The 25,654-nt window shown below is 44.3% G+C and overlaps 1 protein-coding gene across 1 annotated transcript; it reads left to right on the forward strand.

The window, feature by feature from the left end:
- Positions 1-688: 688 nt before the first annotated feature.
- On the forward strand, positions 689-25,647 carry LOC139665456 (rho GTPase-activating protein 23-like). The gene is made up of 24 exons (XM_071544467.1): positions 689-904; positions 6,486-6,677; positions 10,327-10,357; positions 10,935-11,030; positions 11,264-11,342; positions 11,450-11,510; positions 11,973-13,437; positions 14,169-14,339; positions 14,958-15,066; positions 15,986-16,025; positions 16,149-16,286; positions 16,513-16,821; positions 16,914-16,975; positions 17,180-17,286; positions 17,532-17,644; positions 18,023-18,175; positions 18,317-18,395; positions 18,612-18,685; positions 19,489-19,578; positions 20,323-20,448; positions 20,648-20,692; positions 20,851-20,944; positions 22,473-22,504; positions 22,832-25,647. Exons 1-24 carry the CDS (start codon positions 689-691, stop codon positions 23,876-23,878), a joined length of 4,929 nt encoding a protein of 1,642 aa, XP_071400568.1. The 3' UTR covers positions 23,879-25,647.
- The last annotated feature ends 7 nt before the right edge of the window (positions 25,648-25,654 follow it).

The following is a 25,654-nucleotide window of genomic DNA, read 5'->3' on the forward strand; positions in this document are numbered from 1 at the left end:
CCTGTGAATTGGACTGAACCGAAGGTGAGAGAAGGCAAGAAGAGGTCAAGATTTGTCCAATGATTGATTTGATGATATACGTTTGTCTTGAATTTGATCGTCAAGGAATAAGTCAAACCCTGATAGGGCAAAGATGAGGACTAGCTCAAATCACCAGGGTAGAAAACAAGACTAGATTTACTAAATGAAGTCTAGCCCAATCGAAAAGTGGACACATCCTTTCGGCTTCGGACTGTATCGGGATCAGCGTGGCATGATCCTCTGCCTTTGAGGCCTACCGAACGCTGATCCTGAATCTGTCCGGTGACCCAAGAGAGAGAGAGGAGATCAGAAGAGCTGCCCAGAGGATGATACCCAACGTGGACCATGAAAAACCAGAACCTCAAGCCGAGTCCGACTCACGGATTACAAATTCACACGTCTAGACTTGGCGTTCCGGATCCGTTACGGTGATGGTGAAGCGTGAATAGCGTGATTTACCTCGTGGAAGTGTGTTTAGCGTTGATTTACCACGGATTGCGGCCATCGCCCTTCGACTCTCGACCGCCATGCCTCAAGCAGAGATCGTGCGTAGGTGACCGAACATCTTGGTCGCTGGGTCCGCAGCCTCGTGACCCTCGGTGTGTGTGTGTGTGTGAGCGCACGTGTGCCGACTGCACGTACATGTGTGTACGAGTGTGCGCGCGCTATGCTGAGGGTGTCGGGCGTCGCGCCGGCCCCGTCGGGCCACGAGTGGCGTTTCCAGTGTTCGGTAGGGGTGGACTGTAGCGACGCAGAGCCTCGCTGTATCTGGCTCGCGGTGTTACGGGGCGTGTCGCCCTGCGCCTCGCCCCGGCCGACCCCCATCGCGTCGCCCAGAAGACGGGGCTCCCGGAGGGTCATACAGCGCCATCGTCTGTCCTGGGTAAGAGGGGAATGTATTAAGTAGAGGGTTATACCAATATGGGTCTTCGAGGGCTGATGCGATACCTGTATTTTATGGATTGTAGCCCCCAATTTCTGATATTTTGTACTAATATTCTCTATCGTTAAATTTGACCACTTTGATTTTCAAGTATTCAGTGTTCCACCCCAGAATTTTGCCCTTATGATAGTTGAAAAGCCTCTAAAGCAGCATTTAGACCATGATGGGACACTAAAATTCATTCCACTGAAATCCAGACTAATTAAATTCTTTTAAGGTTAGCAGTTATGGTGTGACACACCCCACTTATTCAGTGGTAGGGGAAACTCTGGGATACATTACTGCCTTTAAAAGAAGAATTTATTTACAAAAAAAAAACATGTTGAACAATTAGATGAAAAAATTAAACATGCAAAGACATTTTTTTTTTATTGCAGGTGGTACATACTGTTTTTAAGTAGCTGTGGTCAGGAAGGAACCCATCTAAGATCATTTGCCACCACAACACCAGTAATTTCTGACTGGTACATTGGTCCTAAATGCTCGTGTGAGATATGGATAGATTTCTGAGGATGTTTTCTTGGACTTTGCTCTCCATTATAATGATCAACAAGATCATATTTTTACTTAAGCTATAGGTATGGCTTATACAGTTGATGCCCTTACTGCTTTCTTTATGTTCACTGTTGCCACTCAGATTCGGTATGTGTTAAATATGTAAATATAACAGTGAAACAAACAAAGTGGCTGGCTGGCTGTCAATGTAAGGAACTTGAAATGTTTGGCATATTTGACAGATGCTGTGGTCTTGCATTAATGGACAGAGCAAGGCACAACCTCTGCAGGGAAACATTAATATTACTTATTATACAGCTTTGTTGAATACTCAATGCTGATGGGCCAATTAAGTTTTTTCTGAATAACAGAAGCTTGGGGGAAGCTTGTAAATGACCTCAGCTTGTAATAAAGTCATGTTTTCTCATGGTATCGGCCCAATATCCAGCAGCAGTGTTGGATATCGGTATTGGTGCGTCCTTGTGCATAGTAGATTGACTGCAGCTCTAAAAACAGCCATGGCTGTCGTCAGTCTGGATGATCTTCCTCTCCCATCGTCTCTCGTCCTCTGACTGATCTGATGACTGTGGACAGGTGTAATTCCTCTGGGATGCTTCTTCCGCCATCTTGCTTTAACCTTTCCTGTCGGCGCTGATCAGTGCAGGTGATGGGGAAGGACACTCCCTCTCCTTTCCCACCACGTGGACTGCTGGTTTTATTATTAAACCCGTGCCTCGCGTGTGGCAGGATGGAGGCGTCCCACACATTCACAATGAGTCAGCCGTTATTCCTAGCTGTGTGGCTCATTTTACTGTTTTGAAGCATTTTCTGCTTTCACAGTGAAGCCTTGTGACTCTAGCTTTTGCGATTTTTCATATTATTACTTACCTGTGAATTAAAGGTTCACCTGATCCATTCGTAACCCAAGGGGCCATGGTACCCATTCAAAATACATTGCATAATTTTAAAAACACATTCAAGACCATGTGAAAACAGGAAATTTTCTTAAGTTTTGAAAAGTTTAATTTTTTTTAACATACAAGCAATTTGCTGCTCTAGATCAGAAATCTCAGACTTTTGAACAAGGAGGCCATTACTGGTGTTTCATTAGCTGCGGTTTGGAGGGAGATTCAACACATGGTGTTTGATTCATTCTTGTGTGTGTGTGTGTGTGTGTGTTGCTATGTTTTGCTGTGTCTCTGTGCCTCCTGAAGGTGTTATGTAATGCAGTGCTGAGGGGGCCTGTTGACTAGCAGAGGGGAAGGGAGATGAGACTTGACCACGCACATAGATTTATGTAGATTTATATGAAATCGATGTGTATATATATATCTCTGCGTGTGCATGCGTGGGTGTGTGTGGCGCACATTAGCGTCATCTGTTCAAGTATGCAGCAAGGGTCATGCTGTTTGCAACACACACTATATGTTTGTACGCTAGTGGGAGTGTCTTAGTAATCCAGTTTCTATGCGTAATGTGTGTGTGTGTTTGTGTGTGTGTGTATGTGTGTGTGTGTGTATTATTATACAAAGTATCTGTCAGTTTGCATTATGCGATCTGTGTGTGCCGGGCGCGTGTGTGTCTTTTTGCATTGTGTCACTCTCTCATCCTCTGTCTCTCTCTGTCTCTCTTTCTTTCGTGCAGTTCAGTTCAATTCTTTCTGCTTTATTGGCATGAATGTTGGATGAGCAGTGCTGCCAAAGCGTCTAAATACATTGAATAAAACACACACAAATCACCAGCACATAACAATAAACATGTAACATTCAAATAATAAATCCATGCAAGCAAATATGAGATGATCCAAAATGCTCCACTGCCAAAAATATATATCTAAACAAGTCAGTAAAGTAAAACTTAAAATCTTTTTTTTTTTAAACAAAAGTGAAGAAGTACGCCAATGGGATGATATAATGCCACTTGTTTCCAATGCAATGTCATTTTCTTATTCTACAATGTTTTGACATATTGAAACAAGTGAAACTGCATTGGAAACAAGTGGGGTTATCTCACCCAATTAGCACATTTGAATACTGAATATGAGACTAAATGACTTGTTAATACGGACATGTTTTTAGTGTCCAATTAGATGAATGACTCTACCAAGCCCCCTAAGCATGGACCAAATTATGACGCAGCATATTCTTCTGAAAACAAATCACAACGTGCATTGTGGAGCGATGACATGCACTGAAAAAATGTCATTTCATCTGTTCATTTAATCATAATTTTCTTCAATCAATTTTCAATGCAGTTTCAGTTGTGTTGGAATTTTAAACCAAGCGATACTACATTGAAATAAGGGACACCACCTACTAGGATGAGGATAATGTCACTTGATTGTTGAAACAAGATTTGCATTGGCTTGCATTGAATCTCCTGGCGGGGCAATGGGGACAGAGCTGTGTCATGGAGAGAGCTGGCAGAAATCACGGCATTGAGTAAAACACACACTGGCATTCTTGGCATTTCGCACTAGTAATAAGAGTGGGTGGGCGAGTCAGGTGTGTATGTGTGAGAGATAGAGAGAGAGAGAGAGAGGGGTAAGCATATCTCACCTCAGTGTTTGTGTTTACATACGCTTATGTGTGAAATGTCAGGTGCAGAAAATGGAAGATGACGGGGAAAACACACCAAATGATATGATGACTCCAGGGTTTGGGGCTTTGCTGTATGTATGTGTGAGCACGACTCTCTCACACACCCACATCCCATCACACACACACGCACAGAAATGTCAGTGGGTAGGAATCCTCTGAGGCTATTTCCATTCTGCTCCTGAAGCCATGCCTAGGATAATATCCTCAAGAGAATTAGCACAACATCCAGTCTTTGTTTAGTCTTTGGTTGAGAGTCACGGCTGCTACAGTCATCCCAGCATCTCCAAGAACATCATCTAACACTGAAAAAGTCTTAAATCATCCAACTTAAAGGCCTTAAAATGTCTTAAACAGTAATTAGAGGTCTTAATTCGTTTATTTTGCAGGTTTATTTTCTATCAGCGGTATTGACAGATTCTTTACATTCAGTGATATTTAGTGGAGGCAGAGTTGGAAAGTGAGACAAATGAGTGTAGTTTCATTTGGTCTCATTATGCATGTTGACTACGAAACAGGGTTAATACAATATGACAAACATGTTGGACATCATTTCGCTAAACATTTAATTTCATGGTGTCTTTTTTTTCTTATTCTGCTCAATCATAGTTTCAGGACTTTTGTTAGCTGTAGTATGTTCAATCGGAAATAGGCTGTTTTTGCCAGTTGTTTGCTTCTTTATTTTAGTTTTTAAATTGGTCTTAAGGTCTTAAAAAAATCTGAAGTTTGACTGTCTGATACCTGCAGATACCCTGCAAAGAGCAAGGCCGTCTCATTCATCTTGTCACCTTTTCAAATCAATGAAATATTCACTTGACTCCTGCTAGTCATTATTGCAATATGCGGGGGGGATCGCTGTGTTAGAACTCACCAAATAAGCCAATTTGTTGTTTTTTGTTTGAAGCACATACAGTATAATGGCAATACTATGTGCATAACATAAGCTGAACTGATTGGCTTCCTCACTGGAAAGTGTGTGTCTCCTCCCCGGCGCTGGAACTATTCTTAGAGGCGAAGGTTTCCCCGAACCGCCGCCTACGACGGGCTCGGCCATCCACTTCCTGTCTCAAGAAACACACTTCCTGTTGTTGTCGTAAGGTCACCAACTGGCTGGGTTCGAGTGTGTGTGTGTGTGTATCTATGTGTCTGGTAGTGTGTATGTCTGTATTTTCATGTGTGTGTTTCGATCTGAGAAAGTGATGGAGGAGGATGATGGAGCGTTTGTATATATGTGTGTGTGTGTGTGTGTGTGTGTGTGTGTGTGCAGAGTGTTATCACCCCCGCCCCCATGGTAGCCATTCATCTATTTCTACTTAGTCCAATGAGATGGGAAGTACTTCTCTTGAGAAACAAATGAACTGTCAGAGGCGGCTTCTACCAGTAACACTAGTAGGTTACTGGATATCGGATAAAACAATGACCAATATGGGTATGGAGGCTGATACAGATATTTTAACCAAAAAAATCCCAAATATTCAGTGTTATCCCCAAAACTGTATTCTCATCAGGGTGGAAAAGCCTCTGAACAGTATTTTCACTATGGAACACTCCATTGAAATCATAAAAACTTATTTATGAATACTTGTGTACATTAGAATCAATTCAGGTTAAGGGCTTCCCATAGACATCCAATGTAGTATTGATCAATTCTGCAATAAATATGTAATCAATCAAACTGCATCATATCCATCATATCACAGCTATATTAAGAGCCGCATGAATCATGTCAGAAATCAAAGCAAGTCAACCTAATCTTTAAATATAGAGGGATGTTGGTTCTTTCCAATGGAGAAAATGTATTATATCATTTTTGTCTTTGACTTTGGTTTGAACTGTGCTGGGAAGATCCATTGTGAGTTTGTCAATATCTGAGCTGCAGGCTTGGCTCTTGGCTCTTGGCTCGCCTGTTACAAAAAGATGAATGGATGTTTTTTTGTCGTACTCTTTGTGAAGATGTGTGTGTGTGTGTGAGTGTGTGTGTGTGTGTGTGTATGCTCTCTTGATGTGCGCTCCCCTGACCGTCTATTGTTCATATGATTTTCCAGGTGTGTGTTTATGAGGCCTAATAAGTTCCTGTTGTTCCATGACCGTTATTAATAGGCAGTATATATTTTTAACTCTGCCATTGTTGGCTGGAGGTAATAAATGTGATTACGGGTGAGGTTGTTAGTGAAAATAGAGTTTCCTCTGTAGAGAGAGGAAGCTGCTGAGAAATTCCAGGCATTGGTGGAATTGTGCCCAGGTTGGGTTTGGGTTGAGTCCTCTGTGAATGGAACACACACACACACTTTTTGTGGTATTTGTCTGTTCATTCATTAGTTTTACACACTGGCACTGTAACAACCACTGTAACAGCCAATGTCATTCTTCTACTGCTAGCTTCTATTAATCCCAAAACCCTCCCTCTCCCCGTCTTTTCTCCCTGATAGGCTAAAGGGCGGCGAGATGGCATGGTGGCGACCAACGAGAACAGGCGGCGGCCGCTGTCGTCGGGCGAGGTGGAGGGCCTGTCGTGGCACGGCCCGCGGACCATTCTCCTCCAGAAGAACTCGCAGGGATTCGGCTTCACGCTGCGACACTTCATCGTCTACCCGCCAGAGTCCTCCCTCCACAGCCTCAAGGTAACCGGGCTTGAACCTCTTCTGTTGCGGACGTGAAACTTCGATATCCCAGCTGGAACCGAGCTTAAGGCGCGGGTGTCAGTTTGGTGTAACGTGCGGCACTCACCATACCTTAGTCTAAGGCGTTCACACCGCAGGCTTTCATGCTCAATTCTGAAATGCTGTTCATATCTGATTTTTTTTTTGGATGGCTGTTCATATCTATTCTTGGATGTAAGCCATATCTGATACCAATATGAACTGACAGCGAGGTTGAAAAGACACAGAGTAACAATAACAAAAGATGCCACATCTGTTTTTGTACCTATGTTTCTCTTGCTCTCTGTGTGGGCTAGTTTTTAATATTCTTTTCACTCAAAATTGTTTCAAACACATTTTGGTTACAGTATGTGCTCTGTGAGGTGTCTCCCCAAATAGCAATCAATTTAGCTTTCTTTCCATTGTTGTGTCTCGTTGTCCTCCATGCTAACGCTGGCTCAGCAAAGCTGCCACAATTATGACAGTTGTCTCAGGTGAATGATGTGTTTGCTGACACTGACAAATTCCAATGTGAGCGTTCAAATACAAGTCACATGTAGTCTGCATGGCTCGGGATCAGATTTTTTTTAATCAAATATGTGGTCCGGATTGGAATTGAAAAAATGTGACTCCATGACGCATCTTGCTGTTCACACTGATTAGAAAACATCAGATCGGTGTCACATGTGAGGGGGGAAAAAATAGTTTTGTTTTTATAGCCGATTGAACCGAAAGCATCACTGGCTCTCCATGCTTTGGCTCCATAGACTCTCATTCTCTGTCGCTCTAGCAATGTCTTCCTCTAGCCTGCTAGTTTGTTTTTAGCACATACATGCTCGCTAGCGGCATCCTGGCAGAAAACACCCACCCTGACAAGGAGATTAGCCTACTACTCCTTCAGGCAAGAATCAGCAGAACACTAACTCAGATCTTTCAAGAAACTGAATAACTGAAAAAACTGAATCAACCATGGCTAGAATCTCTATTTGTAGAACGCATTGTCCTAGAGGGCTAGAGGGCTGATGGAGTCTCATCTGGGCTCCACAACAAATCTTGGTTAGGACTAGAGCATGGACTGTAATTTCAGTGACTTCCATGACAGACTGTTCAGATGTGACGTCTTTTTTTCATTTCAGGATGGAGGTCTGTTCAAACTGATATCGGATGTGGGCCACTTTTTAAAGTGAATGTGAACGGTCAGACAAAAAAAAAGCAGAACTGAGTGCTAAGGTGTTAACATTGAGGCTGTACTTGGCCATGACACTTACATCCCTATGGGGAAACTGGGTCGTAGAAGCAGCAAATAGTAATAGCATACCACAAAAGAAAAAAAAATATGAATAAGAATGGAGCAAAGGAGGGGTATTACAAATAGACAATCAACAATTTCAACATTAAAATGTATTAAGAAGAAATGTGAATGTGAAATATATGAAGTGGAAGGGTGTACAAAACATACTGAGATGGTGAATATATGTACAATATGAAAATATACTGTATAAAAAAATTAAAAAATATATAAAGATATATGCGATATATAACAGGTGACAAAATATGAGAATATGAAGAAACAAATATGCAAACTATAAACTATTTATATTAGCAATATATTAAACGTACACAATACATGACGTACACAGAGATCCACTTTGTTTCTACCACATTTCTTACAGTTGAAATCAAATACACATTATAGAGGCACACATGGGCAGTCTGGTCACAGTGAAGGGTTCAGATGCCACAGTCAGAACAATACAGATCTTATAGACATAGACAACACATGGTCTTGTAATAGATGCTGGAGTGGTTAGCTCTGTAGACTAATCTCATGTATTGGCTAGAGCTAATCTGCTAAACTGACCTCTTCTAACTAAGGGGTTAAACCTGCACCACATGTCAGGGTCATGAGGTCAAGAGAGAACCAAGACCAATTTAAAGGACTGTGTCACCTTTTTGAACCCCAAAACGACAAGGATTGGATGAGAGATTTTGCTATAAAATTAACTAGGTATTAGGATTTGATATCAGTTTGGGAATAGTTTTTTGGTGATCTTTTCTCACTAACATGCAGGAGCCAATTAGAGGACCATTTCATCTTTCAGAGTCAGAAAATGCCTAAACTCTAACTTTAATTTAGAGGTTTTGGTTTTTATTTTTTATGTCTTGCCACCTCTATTCCCAGGCTTAACTAATTACATGTTGTTGACCGGTTTAACATCTATTTAAGATTTTTTTTTCTCAGAGGCTTTCACAGCACTTCTATTTTAAAAAATAAATAAATAAATAAAAACGATTTGGCTGGTAAAAATAATGACAGTGGAGCCTGTACACACTCCGCTTCATTCATAGCCCGAAGAGCTATAAAATTTTGCTGCAATTCATTCGCCTTTGTTTACATTTTAAGTCTGAATGGGACCTATTTAAAACCTTGGAAGAGGTATATGTGAAATATCCTTTTTGCGTAGACCAAATTTCAAATTAAGAGTGATAAAGCTGTGCCATAACAGCTATGTATTCAAATGGTAAATACTACTTGAGAATTCGGGTTTGGCAATAGATCCCAATACTTCCTGTGTTCTGGCATCAACAACAAGGGAATAGATGTAATAAAGTGTAGGGAATGAGATATTGATTTAAAAAAACACAAAATGAGGCTGATCAGGAGTAACTTTGCTTGAGTCTACAGAAAACTTCAATCATGGTGTTGTGACGACTTCCAAAGAGTTTGACCACGTGAACCATGTGAACACTTCCAAGTAGATTAAGTGCGTTTAACCGCCAAGTTGTGGGAGAGTTTCCTCTGCATCATTTTCCCACAGCCACACAGACCTCTGGGTGTTGTAGTTTTCCATGTTTATGTCCTTCCAGCCTGGAGAGAAGCTGGTGCTGTGCAGCAGCAGATCTGTAGTCTGTGTGGCTAAAGCTCTTTGTCTGGCCAGGTCAGGAATGAGCTAACTCAGCGAAGCATCAAAGCCCCCAGCTAGGCCCAGCCAGCCAGCCAGCCAGTCAGCCAGTCAGACAGACAGACAGTAAGACAGATAGTCAGAGTCAATCAATCAGTTATTAAGTTAATCAGTCAGTTATTTAGTTAGACATTTAGTTAGACAGTGAGTTATTCAGACATAGTTAGTCAATTGGTCAGTGAGTTCGTCAGTCAGTCAGTCAGTAAAACAGTTAGTCAGTCAGTAAGTAAATCAGTCAGTCAGTTAGTTAGTCAGTCTGTCAGTCAGTTAGTCAGTCATGATTGTTGGTCAGTTAGATCTAGCTAGGCTCATTCTCTGTAAAGTCCTTGGAGACATGCTTGTGATGAATGGCTATATAAATAAACAAACTTGAACTTGAACTTGGTCAATAAATCAGGCAGTCAGTCAGACAGACAGTCAGTCAGTAAATGAGCCAGTCAGGTAGCCAAGCCAACAGCACGTCTCTCAGCAACAAGCCAAACTGCCCAGTCAGCTGGGGCCACTCGAACTTGGCCTGGGAGTGGAGGGTGGGGTTGAAATGTGTGTGTGCGTGTGTGTGTGTGTGTGTGTGAGAGAGAGAGAGAGAGAGAGAGTCCACATTGAGCTGACCAGCGCCACCCTGTGGTCGTCCTCTACTCTCTAATGACTGCTCTTTGTCTCTCTCATAGGATGAAGAGAATGGAAATGCAACTGGAAAAGGTGGGTGTTTTATGTTGTAAGCCAAGTTGTTAGTCACACACTGTTTATGAATGTTGTCATCTAGCGGGGGTTTCTTAAGCAGCCATTTCCAAGCTGGCATGTGTGTGTTGTGGTTTGTATTTCTATGATAGCCACCCACTCCCCACACAAAATACACCATCCTGCCTGTGGGCCAACATGACCAGCTTCCACAAATCAAAACAAAACAATTTGGTTTAATCTAATTACGTCCTTCAAATGTTGTGATTTCTGTGGCTGCAGATTAAACCGATGTATGATTTATGAAATAATCAGAGGACTGTTGGGTGATTTATGTAATGACTCAGCACTGTGTGGACAGTTTGTTGTAAACTGCTGCGTATTTGTCTCTGTGTCTGGGAAAAGGAAATATTTAATCTATTCTGTTCTATTTTATAATGAATGAATGCCCAGGATGTATGTTAGGTGCCTTGACTTTGTTGGGTTTTGCTTACCGTATATTTTCAATACAGGAAATGTTTAGATTCACTCAGTTCACAGTTAATAGTTGAATCATAATTGTGTGTGTGTGTCTGTATGTGTGCACGTGTTTTTTAAGCAGGTTGTCAGCGATCTCGTTTGGAGCCAATGGACACCATCTTTGTGAAGAGTGTCAGGGACAATGGCCCCGCCCAGCAAGCTGGACTGTGTACAGGTAGGACACACACACACACACACACACACGCCTTTATGATAAACTGATATGGATGTCACACCATTTGTATAGAAGTAGAAATGGAGTCTATACCGGTGTAATTGAAAGGGAAGTGAATGGGAAATATAGGAAGTTGGCAGAGCCTGGGTCATCACACGCACACAAATACGCACACAAATACACACACACGCAACACCCCTCACACTCCCTCCGAATGTGTGTGTGTACTCCAGGGGACAGGCTGGTGAAGGTGAATGGGGAGAGCATCCTGGGGAAAACCTACTCTCAGGTGATCGCACTCATCCAAAACAGGTGGGAGACTTACAATTACTTAGAAGTTTTAATATGATCTATAACCTATAGAGCGTCTAACCTGGCTGTCAATGATTTTCCTAATTTTCTCTGATCTCTTTCTGTAGTGAAAACATTCTCGAACTCTCCATTATGCCCAAAGACGAGGATGTGTTGCAGTTGGTAAGTGTGAGTATTAGCTTTCTTCTTTTTCTCTCCTTTACTTCTTTCCACATTGTTATTGTCTTAAACTACAATGTTTGGCTAGGCTGTTTAGTTAGGTACTAGCAAGGTATGGGCATCTTTCCTATTACAGTAATCCTAATTGATCTAGCCACCTATTTAGGTTTAAACTTCAAACATTTGGAGTTGTACAAGGGCAGAAAGGACCACTTTTACCAATGGGAATATAAGAAGTGGGTATAAAGAAAAACTTGGAAGGAAATACTAGCACACTGTATAACAACCAACACAGGGATGTTGGTTTGTTGTTGGGTGCATTTATTTCCTTTTTCTAGCTGGAAAAAAGAAAGAAATATTGCTGCATGCTGCATCTGCCTCGCTCTGACCTCTATCTATTCATCCCTTCATCTTTCCATATCCCTCTCTCTGCTGTTTTTTACATTGTGACATCTCCCCTCCTGTCCTTAGGCGTACTCCCAGGATGCCTACCTGCGAGGCAATGAGCCATATACAGGAGGGGCCCGGATCCTCCCCGAGCCGCCCCCCCTATGTTACCCTTCCTCCAAGCCCAGCTCCTCTGCCCCCCAGCCCAGCCACAACCACCACAGCCCCGTGGACAACTGGCACTGCCGACCCGGCCCCGCCACCTCCCCGCTGGACAACCGCCCCGCCGCCGCCGCTACTCCCGCCTCCGGCTGGTCCGGGGGTCCCGAGGATACCGGCGGCCATTTCGGCGCGTCGGGGCGACACCGCGGCCGCTCCTCCTCGGCCCTCAGCGCGCTGGACTTTCACTTTGCCAACCACAACGCCGCCATCGCCTCGGCGACTCTGCCTCCGCCGCGGAAGAGCAGCCTGCCGGCCTCGTCCCGCACCCACTCCGACGCCCTCTGCCACCAGGCGCTGTCGGACTGGTACTACAGCCAGGCGGAGGCGGCCGAGCGCATGTCCCCCCGCCACCGCAGCATATCTCAGGACCGTTTAGCGGAGCTGGGGCTGGGCTTGGCGCTCGGCCCCGGACCCACGGTCGCCTCCGCGCCCTCCGCCGAGCAACGCAAACGAGAAACCCTCCTGTTCCACCACCAGGCGGCCACTGCCTCCCATGACTCCTATTGGCTGGGGGGCTGGGGCGGCGTGTCGGGACCAGGTAGCAGGTCGTGCTCAGAGAGCCTGCTGGCAGCCTACGCCGAGTACGAGCACAGCTACGGGCGCTCGGTGGAAACTCTGGCGCAAGCCTCCGCACTGGTCTCGCCGCGCTTCGAAAACACTTGGACTTCGCAAGGATCCCAAACAACGAAAGGCAGCGAGCAAAAAGACCAGAAAGCCTCAGGAGGGCAGCAACACCAAACCACAGTGACATCCCCCATCACGACCCCCTCCGCAGTGCCTCCGAGCGGCAGGCAGGCCGGTCAGCAGGTAGCCGAACCCCAAACCAGGAGAGTCAAAGAGGAAGAGCTGGTGGGCTACAAAAGCTACAGCCCCTCTTTCTGCCGCAAGGCCGGCCACCTCCTCCAGCAGGCCCACTCCTTCAGAGAGCCCAGCTACAGCGGCCCCCACTTCAACTGGAGCTCAAGCAGCAGAAGCAGCCCCGCGGACAGCGAGGGGGGGACGGCGCCCCGGCCCCAGTCCACCCCAGCCCTGCCCACGTCAGACGAGGACAGAGCCAGGCTAGGGGAGGAGAGGGAGGCGATCTCCCCTCTGCCCCTAAATCAAGAAGTGGTCTTGAGGCAGAAGCCGCCCTCAGGCCGCCGGACTCCCATCCAAGCTCTTCGGCACCCCCACTACGCCGCGACCGTGGAGTCACCCGAACCCCCCGGTTTAACGCCTTCGCCTGGAACCCCCTCCCCTGTCTCTGGGGGTCCCAGCCTCAGCCGCAGGGCCAATGGTAGCCTGGCGCAGCACACACATGACTCCCTGTCCTCTATTCCCTTCATAGGTCAGTGCCCTTCTCTGGAGAGCTTGTAGCAACTGATAATATAACAACTGCCAGATAATGTAATGACTGAAAATTTCCCTTTAAATGGATCAAAAATGTAAGAAAACATGATATTGTAATACATTATTATGTTACAAGAGGTGAAACTTTTAAAAATGTTTACAATATTAGACTGAAGATGGTATTACAGTATCTGGAAATGTATTACATTAACAAGTTTTATGGCATATTATGTGTTGCTACAGAGCTCTCTCCTCCTTCACTTAATTTGTGTGATTTTGTAGTGTACTAAGACTGTTTCTATCCTTTTTGTGTGTATGTGTATACCTGCATGTCCTCATAACTAAGTGATTGTACCTACAGTGCATTCAGTTCTTCCATACATGTTTAATATTTTGTTGATGTATATGTATCTATGACTGTTAGTGTGGATGTTAGGCTGTCACTGTACCTTTCTATGTTGTCCAGTGTTTGTATGTACTGTAACTTGACTATTGGAGATTGGAGTTTTATTTCTACAAACATTTCTCTGAGGAAAAGCTGCTCTGGAGGCAGAAATAATCCAAAATAATAATAATGAGGAAGCCGATGAGATTATGAGCAGCTCTGCCTCCAACAAATGTTTGTAGAACTAAAACCCCAGCTGGCGGAGAAACTCTTCCCCTGTCTTGTCGATGTTTAACCCCTCATCTCTCACCCTTGGTCGCTCACCTGTGCCGGTGACCCTGCAGATGAGCCCATCAGCCCTAGTACTGACCTACAGGCCCGCCATGTACCAGCCTGCTCTGTGGTGTCCACCTCCAGTTCCCAGCCCTCCAATATGGCCGCCCTCACTTCCACTTCTGTCTCCCCCACCCTGTCCTCCACCTCCCCCTTTGTCCGACTTCGTTCTCAGGACTGCAGTGAGTCTCACTTACCCACTCTGAATCCCCACAGGCCTCAAATAGGGTTAGACCGATATATGACCATATCGGTACTGGTCTATATAAGACCAGCACCAATATCACTCCAATATCAGTCTAATATATTGGTAAACCAATATATTTGTCTAACCCTAGCCTCAAACTCATCTTAAAGGAGTACAGTGACATTTACAATTGAAGATTTCTTTTCCAAAATGCATCATCATCAATGTATCATTTTTTGGGATTTGGGGTTAGGGTTTCTATGTTTGTCCTTGAAGGCACCATGTTAGTATTCTTAGCAGTCATCGATAACAAAGGGACACCACTAGCCTACTAAAATTGTACTAACTGCCAACTAAAATTCCAAATGTTAAGGTATTCCTTTAATATATGTTTAACCCCATAATTCCTCTCCCTGCTGATGTCTTCTTTCATTTTTATTACTCATGGTGTGACAAAACTCACTTATGTATGTTATTCACATTCACTCACATTCTGGCCGTGTCGCATTTCACTAGCACACATCGTTTGTTCTTATTTTTCTTTTTTACCCTCCACGTCTTTATCTCTCCTTCACCTCTCTTTTTCTTCCTGACTTTGCGTTTGTTTCTTCAGGCAGTATCAAAGGTCGTCGGTCTTCCTACCTGCTGGCCATAACCACCGAGCGATCCAAGTCATGTGACGAGGGTCTGAACACCTTCAGGGAAGAAGGCCGCGTCTTCTCGTAAGTTTGGACCTCAGTGACCGCACTCTTAACAAAAATGGTTCTATATAGTACCAGAAAATGGTTCTTTAGGTTTGTACAATAGCAGAACCTTTTGGTGCGGTAAAGAACCCTATAGAATCTCTACCCTAACCAAAGAACCCTTGAAGAAACCTTTATTTCTCTGTGTAGCTTCAAGCCTTATGAGTGAATTCAAAGTTAGAAAGTTAGAATTTATTCTATTGTAGTGATTTTTCATTGTCCTTGGACAGAAAGGGCTGTGCCTGTTACCAATAAACCAGTGTGGGAAAGTGAAATACACGCACACAGTGTAACAACCAACACAGAAATATGCCAAGTTTTCTGAGAGGAATAAATGACTGATGAATACACACATCAAAAATAAAGGTGCATCATCCATCACTGACCATCATCATGAAATCGGAATGTGTCTGTCTATTCACATTTTTGTCGCTGTGGCCTATTAAAACTACAATATGCAACTTATTTAGACTTTAGTCAGTGAAGTGTTTGCTAGTCCCATCCTCCTCCTTAAGTTGGCCATGGTTATTGTTGCTATGAATTCTCTGTTCTGTGGCTGCTAGCCTCACTTTCATAGCAACAACCAGCTCACCACTGGCCACACCCACAGCAAATGGTTTACGCCTCAAAACATCCCCAATATCATTGAAAAGCCGATTTCAGTCAAATGTGGATTTAGGCATGAACACACAGACTGGCAATGTAGAAGATATCCTATTTATTTATTGTTATTTTAATGTGATTTTAATGTTTTTTGGTCTCTGTGTTGGCTATTATGCAGTGTGTGAGTATTTCCCTTCTCTAGACAGAAACTGACTGAATGCCTCCCTCAATTCTGCAAAATACTGTCTTCTCAAGACATGATGCTTTTGTAACTTGTGCACTCTCCGTTCCACAGGAGACTACCAAAAAGGGTCAAGAGCTTTTTTACTGATGGGGTGAGTCCTCATAACATTGATTTTGACAATACTTACTCTCTATATATCCATTTCGTTCATTTACCACTAACCCAGCAAGTAGTGGCCATTGTGCATCCATAATTTCTCTTAATTGTGTTTTAGTCTCTGGAGAGCCTGCGAGCCCAGGAGGAGGCCAGGTCCAAGCGCCACTCCACCTCCGAACTGGGAACCATCACCTTCAGCGATGTTCGCAGGGAGGGCTGGCTGCACTATAAACAGATCCTCACAGAGAAGGGAAAGGTAAGACAGACTGTAACATAAGCTATTCTGATATTACACACATATACAAACATATGGTCAAATATACAGTGGTTGTTGTGGGTGGGAAGAGCGTTACTCATTCAATTTCCCAACATTTTCCCTGCCGATCCAGGGATTCAAACCAACGGCCTCCTGGTCACAAGTTATTTTTCTATTCCTATTAAAGCTTATTTACCTATTTCTCTCCGTCTCTCCATCATCGCAGAAAGTCGGCGGCGGCATGCGGCCGTGGAAGCGCGTCTTCTCGGTGCTCCGCTCCCATTCGCTCTTCCTCTACAAGGACAAGCGAGAGGCCGTCCTTCACGGAGCGGGCGCCGGGACCGGCCAGGACGAGCATCCCCCGATCAGCATCCGCGGCTGCCTGATCGACATCGCCTACAGCGAAACCAAGCGGAAGCACACCCTGAGGCTGACCACCCAGGACTTCTGTGAATACCTGCTACAGGCCGAGGACAGGGACGACATGCTGGCCTGGATCAGGGTCATCAGGGAAAACAGCAAGACCGACAACGAGGTTAGTTGTCTGTACCTAGTACCTGTACTCTCTAACTCACACACACACACACACACAAACACAGTCTAATTTGTACCTCCCATTTGTTCTAGGAGCTTGGTTTCTCAAGGCAAGCTCTCATCAACAAGAAGCTGAATGACTACAGGAAACAAAGGTCAGTCAGGATTGTATTTAGCAAAACGTATTCGCTTGATCACAACTTTTAACTTCATCTTTGCATAATTAGGAGTCTGAAAGCTTTAATCTTGTCAGAATGAATGCAGAGTTCTTGGGTCTCTTATTTGAGTTCCTTGAAAACCCCTTTCTCACTTCTTTCATTTTGTGTTTTGGCTGACTCCGTTCCCTTCACTTTGTACAGTCCAACGGGCAACAAGCCAGACGCCTCTCCCAGAGCCCACCGCATGATGCCGCCCTTCCTCCTGGCAAAGACCGACAACACCTCCATGAACCGAGCCTCCAAAACCGGTGGGTACAAGGAGCACGGCTTAGGGTTAGATCGGAAGAATTTGTATGGGTTTCAATGGAGAGTTTTAGTGTCTCATGATGATCCGAAGGCTGTTTCAGAGGCTTTTCCAGACCAAAATAACATTCTGGGCTCGATGCGTGATGCTGTTGAGGTCCAGGCGTTGTTCTGCGTCCCTATTATTATATTCTTGGCAAGTCATTGTTTCCGTGTGTGTGTGTGTGTGTGTGTGTGTTTGTGTGCCCAGATGACAACAAGGCGCTGTGGGGCATCAACATCATGAAGAAGGCCAAGAAGACAGGGAGCCCGAAGGCTTTTGGTGTCCGACTGGAGGACTGTCAGCCCGCTCTCAACCACAAAGTAGGCCTTCAGCGTTTTATAATGAGCCCAAAAATTACCACCTACTCTAACAAAATTAAAGAAATTATATTTAAAGAATACAAAGTCAAGTAGTAACACTAATTACATACTCGCTCCTCTATATTTTAGAGATATGGAATTATGAACTACGATGGAATAGAACTCAAAATGTACTCACTCAGCAGTAGCTTTCAATTCTTTTTTGTTTTATTTTGTATGGAGTGGAGAAATCATATGGTTGCCCTTGTTCCATTATAATTTGCATCTATCTACCTCCCTCCCCTCCCACCATACGTCCCTCCCTCCTGCTTCCATACGTCTCCCTTCTTTCCTCTCTCTTCTCTGTCCATCCGTCACTCCCTCCCTCTCCCTCTTCAGTTTGTCCCGCTGATCGTGGAGATGTGCTGCGGTCTGGTGGAGGGGTCCGGTCTGGAGTACACCGGCATCTACCGGGTCCCGGGGAACAACGCCATGGTGTCCAACCTGCAGGAGCATCTCAACAAGGGCATGGACATCAACACCGCCGAGGAGGTGTGTAGGGCAGCTCGGTCGTTATAGAGACCGTCCTGTAACAAGAATGCTCACAGGTTTCAAGATAAGGTGTTGAAACTCTTCACTAAACACAATACTACCACCAGAAATACTAACTCACTGCCACTTTTCACTCCACAGAGATGGCAGGACCTGAACGTGATCAGCAGCCTGCTCAAATCTTTCTTCCGAAAACTGCCTGAGCCGCTGTTTACTGATGGTGGGTTCAATCACATTTTTATTTTCTCCAACATTCAACTTGTCAGCTAGAGATTTTACACTTTGCTCAGGAGGCTTTCCCTCCAAGAGAAAATCACAGCCTCTTCTGATGTGGAAATTGCTGTAGTCAACGCTGTCAATTCACTGTTTTCATTTTCAATGTTTTTGTAGTACAGTCCTTTGTGTGTAGTCACTTGTACACCCTCTCTATCTACAGACAAATACAATGATTTCATCGACGCCAACCGGATAGAAGATGCAGGAGACCGGCTGAAGACCATGAAGAAACTGGTATGTGTAAGGACAGAAGAGTGATGAATGGGGGTGATTTGTTAGAATTTCACTTCATTTGATTCTAGGATAGTAATCCACTATTTCATGGTATGAAAGTAAAACTTACTATTGAAAATTATTGAAGATATTAGTGGTCTTGGGGCCCTTTACTGACAAAACAGTAGTATTTTAGACATAGTGTCAGTTGAGTATGTGTAGTCTAAATTTGTTCCTGTCAAGCAATATTGCCAGAATTCTATTTGGAAGCCATGTCTAAAAAGAAATCACATCAGAGAGCATCACAGCCAACGTTCCCTCTAAGCTGATTGCTTGGTGACCTACATCTAATAATTTATCACACTGACTGAATAATAATATCTTGTCAGTCATCAGTCATTGCTCCACTTAGTCAATATAAATGGGTTTGGTGTTTTGGTGGCAATTGATATTAGAGCAGAGACGTAGGGTTGCGTAGGGTTTAGTGAATTTCTGCACCTGTGTTTCAGGTTTGTTTCAAAATTGAATATATACCATTTCAGAATAAAACCCCTCATCTAGTCTCCCAGGACGTGTGCTTCATCACTACCTCTTTCCTAAGGTATAGAAAAATTATTGAGTGGGTGTGTGTCAGTGTAGTGTAGGTGATCATTGGGAAACATGTAACGTTGATCACTCTGGAGGTCTAATTCCATGAAACATCCACATTTATAGTCCTTTATAAACCCAATGACAACTCCGAGACAGCTGCGTCAGATTCGTTGTATTGGTAAATGCTATCTCTCTATTTCTTCCTCTTCATCTTCTCCTTCTGCTTCTTCCAGATCCATGACCTCCCGGATCACTATCACCACACCCTCAAGTTCCTGGTGGGCCACCTCAAGAAGGTGGCCGATAACGCCGAAAAGAACAAGGTAAGTTCAGTGGATTTCAATTTAGATTAAAGACAAAAGATGATCCAGCATTTTGTAACTAGGACCTCTAAACCCGCAATTCGTAATTAGCAAATTCTGTGTCTTCTTTGAAGAGGCAACTGAAAACTAATTTTGATATAGTTGCATTTAACTGATAACTTGTTTTTGCTCTAGTTATACTGTAGTAGCTTTGTTAATTTGTTTGTTGGAGGTACATTATTTTTCTCAGTCAGCCTAACAAGCTGGAGGCAAAAGTGAAAATTTTCCCTTTATTATAGCTGATTATTCATATAGTTTTATTATACATCACTTAGTGCCTTTCTTAAGAAAATAGCTGTACAAATATAGAGATGATGATGATGAATGTTATTATTATCATTTTAGATTGACATTTAGTAGAAGTTAACACAAGAATAATGGCAAAGCTCTCCATTCTTATCCCCTTAACTACAATAGCTAAATCTAAATCTAATCTCTAAAAGTCAGGGTAGGAAGCCAACTTTTGTGTCCGTCAGCCACAGATACATATCAAAATCACCATCTACGTCTACTAATTTACCAGCCAGCTAGATTTTTACAATAGATTAGAACCTTCAAATCATTGTTGGACACCTGCCAAAGTGGCTGCTAAAGTAGATAAACTTTCAACAGCTAAAAACTAGTCTATTCTGGTATGGATCTGTTTGGGAGGGGAGTTTGGGAAGCACTGTTCAAACATGACAAAACAGAATCACTGTTCTCCAGATGGAGCCGAGAAACCTGGCTCTGGTGTTCGGCCCCACTCTGGTGAGGACGTCGGAAGACAACATGACCGACATGGTCACCCACATGCCCGACCGCTACAAGATAGTGGAGACGCTTATCCTGCATGTAAGAACCATTATGCTATATAGGACCACCAAATGCATGTTACAAGAAATAAACGTTTTATCACAGAGAACATAATAAGAGAGATTGTGATTTCGTTATCACAAATTTGTGGCATGACAGTGTAATGTCTGGTGGGACCCTGGACCTTATACCCTTTAAACCATCTATATATAGTAATGCTGTTTTGTTACTTCAACAGTGTGACTGGTTCTTTGGCGATGGAGAGCTTGATAAGGAAGAGAAGGTATGTTGGAAATGCGCTGCCACAACAGAGGCTCTGTCTCAGTGCAAACAGCATGGTAAAAAAAAAAAAAAAAAATTGTCAGAGAATACCCAGCTGACAGGAATTGTTTTTACTCATGTGTACTCCCTTGTGCTTTCATTTTGTGTTTGTGTTTGTAGGCCCCGGAGGATAAGCGGGACATGCAGCCTGTGCCAAACATCGACCACCTGCTGTCCAACATCGGCAGGCCGGGCATGCCAGGAGAGGCATCAGGTGAGGCGGGAAGGCTGGGTGGCACCGGTTGATGTAATACTCTGTGACAGTGTCATATAAATACATGTCTGTTTTGCTACTCTCTAACGCCGATTGATGTAACACTGATTCAACCTCATGGAATCTTTTCCATTTGCTGTTCTAAACACCCGGTGTCTGGTAGCTCTTCCTCAGGAAAAAATAGAAGAACAGGGTAGTTAGCATGAGCAGTGATAGCCACCATGGCTGAACAGACAAAGAAAAGATAAACTCAAACTGCATCAACAGAAAATCCAAGGAAAAAGTCTGGACGCACTGTTTGATTGACAGGTGATCTCTGGGAAGTGCAGTGCAGAAACACCACAGCAACGAGCGCTGAGCACTAAAGATGGAGACGAAATAAAGAAAACAAGAATCTCGCAGATTGCCAGAAAACGTTTCTACCTGGTTCTTATTTCCTCACTGAGCACTTCTCCATTTTACATGATCCTTCAGGTGTCACATTTGTTCCATCTACTGTCACGGCCTTGTGGATATGGACTTTGCTCTCCTTTTTATTGATTTTTTTCTTGAACTCCATTCATACACCTTTGTTAGACAACGTTTCGATCCTCGATCTTCATCAGGTCAAGCTAGTTATAAGTGCTCCCACCCCCGTATATCTACACATGCAAAGTCAGCTGTGTATTAGCCAGCAGTCAATCAGTAAGCAAATGAACAATATGGACACTGAAAATGGAAATGATAAAAAGTGTTTGATTTCATAGTCCTTAGGAGATAAAGAAGGTATAGATGCAGTAACTCTGTCAGAGTCAGCATGAAGTCTTTGCCCTTTTTCTCTTGGCATTTCCGGTACTTTTTCTCCAGCTATTACATTTCTGCCTGTGGATACTCATGATGTTTCCCACTTTTTCTCAATTTCTCTTTCCGGATTCTCTTTCTGCACCCCTTTTCCCTAGCTGAGACAGTGGATCAACCTCTTCGGTAGGACCAGGTCTACCTCCTTGTGTGTGTGTGTGTGTTTCTGTTGCACTTGGATTTATTCACTCATTCGTTTTCTGGCTGTCAGTCTTGGTTTTCCACCCTTGTGCCGTCTTCTCTATGTTAATTTAAAGGAGAACACTAGCTATTTTTGCAAAATCTGTTTTGTTTATAAAGTACTACAACTTCAATGATCTGCTATTGACATCCACTACTTAAAAAATAAATATAGTAGATCTAAATTTTATGCATTAGAGCTATGCCAATTTTACATATTGCTTTTTTTCTGTTTTGCGCCCATCTAACACATAAAACGCACAATGACAATGCAGATATTAATAAAAAAGTAATAAAAACAAAAAGGCCAAAACTGCAGTTATTAGTTGGCCCTTAGAAACAAATTCTGTGATTATGGCCGGTGTTCTCCTGAATGGTTCCAATACCAATAGTGTGTGCCGTGATAAGCCAGACATTTCCCCTATATACTACTCTTAACACTACTACCTTTGTCCAAGGATAACATGATCCTAACCAACTTCCCCACCTCTGTTGTTCCTCTTTCTAACAGATTCCACCACCAGCGATTCGCTTAAATCAAAGGTAAGCACCAGCTCCAACACAGTGATATTTTGTACCTCCTACTTTAGGGAAACAGAAGTTTAGACACTACCGCTTTGTATAGAGAAGCCAATCAGGAGCCTGTTTGATACAGAACCATTGTTTTGCTTTGATTTGGTCAGAGAGAGTGTATGGTGGTCAGCAGGAACAGTTTCAAAAGAGGCACCAAAGACCAAAGATGTAACTGAGGCATTTAACTGCAATCGTCTCAAACAGTTACCGAACATTGTGGCGGGAGATCCTTATTGATTTATCTTTGACTTTACTGTTCTGACATAACCCGACACTGACTTGGACCTTGTGTTTCAGCTTTCTTCAGGCCCCAAGAAGGACCTGAACGCCAGGGACTTCCTCCCCAAGTCGATCATCTCCGCCGTGACCCGGAAACGTAAAAAATGCCCCAGCACCCACTCGCCGGGCAGCAGCGCCGACGAGGACTCCGAGCACGAGCCGGTTAAAGCCAGCAACTACGGGGGAGGAGGAGGAGGAGGAGCAGGAGAGGAAGAGGAGAAGGAGGAAGGCGAGGAGGAAGTCGTCGAGAAAGAACGCGCCCTTCCCGGACGAGAGAAACGGGCCGAAAAGGGAAAAGGGACGGAGGCTAGAGAGACCACAGAGGGAAAAGCGCCCCCTGCCGGAGGAGACGAGGTGGAGAAGGGAGCGGGGAAGGAAAGAGGCGGTAAGGGGAAGAGTTTGGAACGGGAACACAGGCCAGGTGAGAGGAGGGCCTCCCCTAGAGCTGCACCCCAGCCCCGTCCCAGCAGCTTCCTCTACTCGCACCATCAGCTCCCGGCTAAGATCCACGGCACCTACCCGAGACCCCCGCTCGTGACCGGTCCTCCTCCGCACCTGAGGCCTAACAATCTGGCCAAAGCTCGCCCCGTCATCCCTTCCTGGCTCTCCCCCGCCAGGCCTCCCAACGTCTACCAGACCTCCGGCCTCCACGGGACCCAGCAGCCCGAGTGGAACCAGCCGGTGCCGGTCCGCTACAGGAAGACCAGGGGCGGCAGGACGAGGGCCGTGTCCATGAATCTGGATCTGGAACTGGGCAAGAGCGAGGACCGAGTCAGAGGGTGGAGAGGAGAGAGGGTGGAGGTGATCAGAGTCATAGAGGGAGCGCCGAGTCATTACGGACACATCGGAGTTCCACAGGGATCCATCGTAGGTCCCGTATCGATTCAGCAGAGATCGCGGATAGATCCGCTGGCCCGCTTCGCCCAGGAGGCGCCTCCTCTCCCCCCCTCTTCCTCGGGATGGACGGACCCCTCCCTCGGCCCTCCCGCCGTCGTCCTGAGGAGGTCGGCCCTGGACCCGCGGGACAAGAGGAGAGCCTGGCGTCGTCACACGGTGGTGGTTTAAACTTGACCGGTGTTCTCCTGATGCAGTACAAAGCACTTGCCCTTTACTCACAAACACTGGATCACCAACGTCACTGGTCTCGAAGCCCAATGTCTGTCTCCAGGGCCGTGGCCATGTAACGTGGGGATCTCAGTTGTCTAAAGAGTCCTCCTCGTCTCTTTATTGGTATTGATGTCGGAGAAGTGACCGTAGTAAATGAATTCATTGATTGACTGTGTGTGCAGTTGTAGAGTTTCATTCCAAAATGAGATAACCACCATTTGAAAAATGTGACACTCACTCTGGACAAAAGATAGCTTGCATGAAAGTAAACTGCACTATTGAATATTATTATTCAACAGTTATTCATTATCTTGAGCCCTTTACTTACAAAATAACATTGTAGAGGATGTAGTTATTCATGTTCTTTTACTGTACATTGAGCAATGAACATCAGGTAACATTTATTTTCAGAAGTGGATATTCAGTGTTTTGGAATGAAACCCTTCAATTGTAAATTAAGTGGTGATGAATGATGCTAAACAATAGGAAGTAAAGAAAAAAAAATGAGAGGAAGCCATATTATACATTTGAGATTCTCCTACAGAGCCAAGCTGCTGCTGTTGTAGCTAATCCTCACCAGCAAAGACTTTAACAAATGTTAAGAGTCATCGGCTATTCGAGTTCTTTCATTGCATAGTTACTGTGCTGTACCCATACTGGGCCTACAATTGGAATAGTGCAGTATCAGTATTTCCCATGATGGGTGAATATCAGATATGTTTGGGTGCCTCATCGGCGCACTTCTGGCATACCTGGACCGAGCCAAGCTGTGGACAAAACAGTGGAAAAACCACACTGTGCCAGCCTGAGTACAGCACAGTACCGTTGTGCAGAGGCAAAGCCACATATCGTTTACTTCTTCGGCCCTTTACAAGCTCTTCCAAAGCCTAGTGTGGATCAGCAGGGAACGTTAGTGATCCATCAGGGCAAAATACACTCACTTTCTCTCTGGACAACGTGGCTCGCGTTGGGCATAATGCCAAAGCTTCCTTGGACAAAAGAATATCAAACCGCATGGGGTCCTTGACATATCATAAATATGCAAACCCTACGTATTTAACACAAGTCCATTGTACTTCCTTGTGTGTGTGTGTGTGCGTGTGTGTCGGAGGGGAAGGCCCAGATTTTTGATGATACTCTAGCATGCCTGTTTCTTCAGCCCTCCATCACAGGGGGAGCAAAGTGTCTAAGGCAGCTATTTCAAGTCATGCCAAAATTCATTTTTACCAATTGGATCATGGTAAAATAAAAAGGAACCTTAGCACTTAGTGGATCAGAGACGCTCTGGTTGATACAATATCAGTATTACAAAGATAGTATTGTCATGGGAGCAGTTGGAAGCGGGTGTGGTTTGGACACACCTCTGTCCTCTCAAAATAACTTCCTTAAATCCAAAACCCTCAAGTCTTACCTGAGTGTTATTATTTTTATTTCTTTTTTTCCATTTTCGATATTTCGTTTCTTTCCTATCCTGATGCATTTGAACCATAGTTTTGTAAAGCTGAGTCTGAAAAAAACAAAACGGAGGCGAACCAAACTGTACTACTGCCAACCACTGTCCTCCGACCAGACTCCACGTTCGTCTTCATCATACCTAGACTCGGTCTGTCCCTTTGTCTATCTGTGCCCTTGTGCATGTACTATATGTACGTGGGTGATTGTGCGTGGACCAATTTTGTAACAGTTGTACAAAGCCTTGTTAAGTTAACCTGTGTATATATATTATACATAATA

This window comes from Centroberyx affinis, unplaced genomic scaffold (assembly GCF_046629955.1).
Source record: "Centroberyx affinis isolate AG114_WGS23_722 - 3 ecotype Tasmania unplaced genomic scaffold, CSIRO-AGI_Caff_v1 ptg004591l_1, whole genome shotgun sequence".
Lineage (NCBI taxonomy): Eukaryota > Metazoa > Chordata > Actinopteri > Beryciformes > Berycidae > Centroberyx > Centroberyx affinis.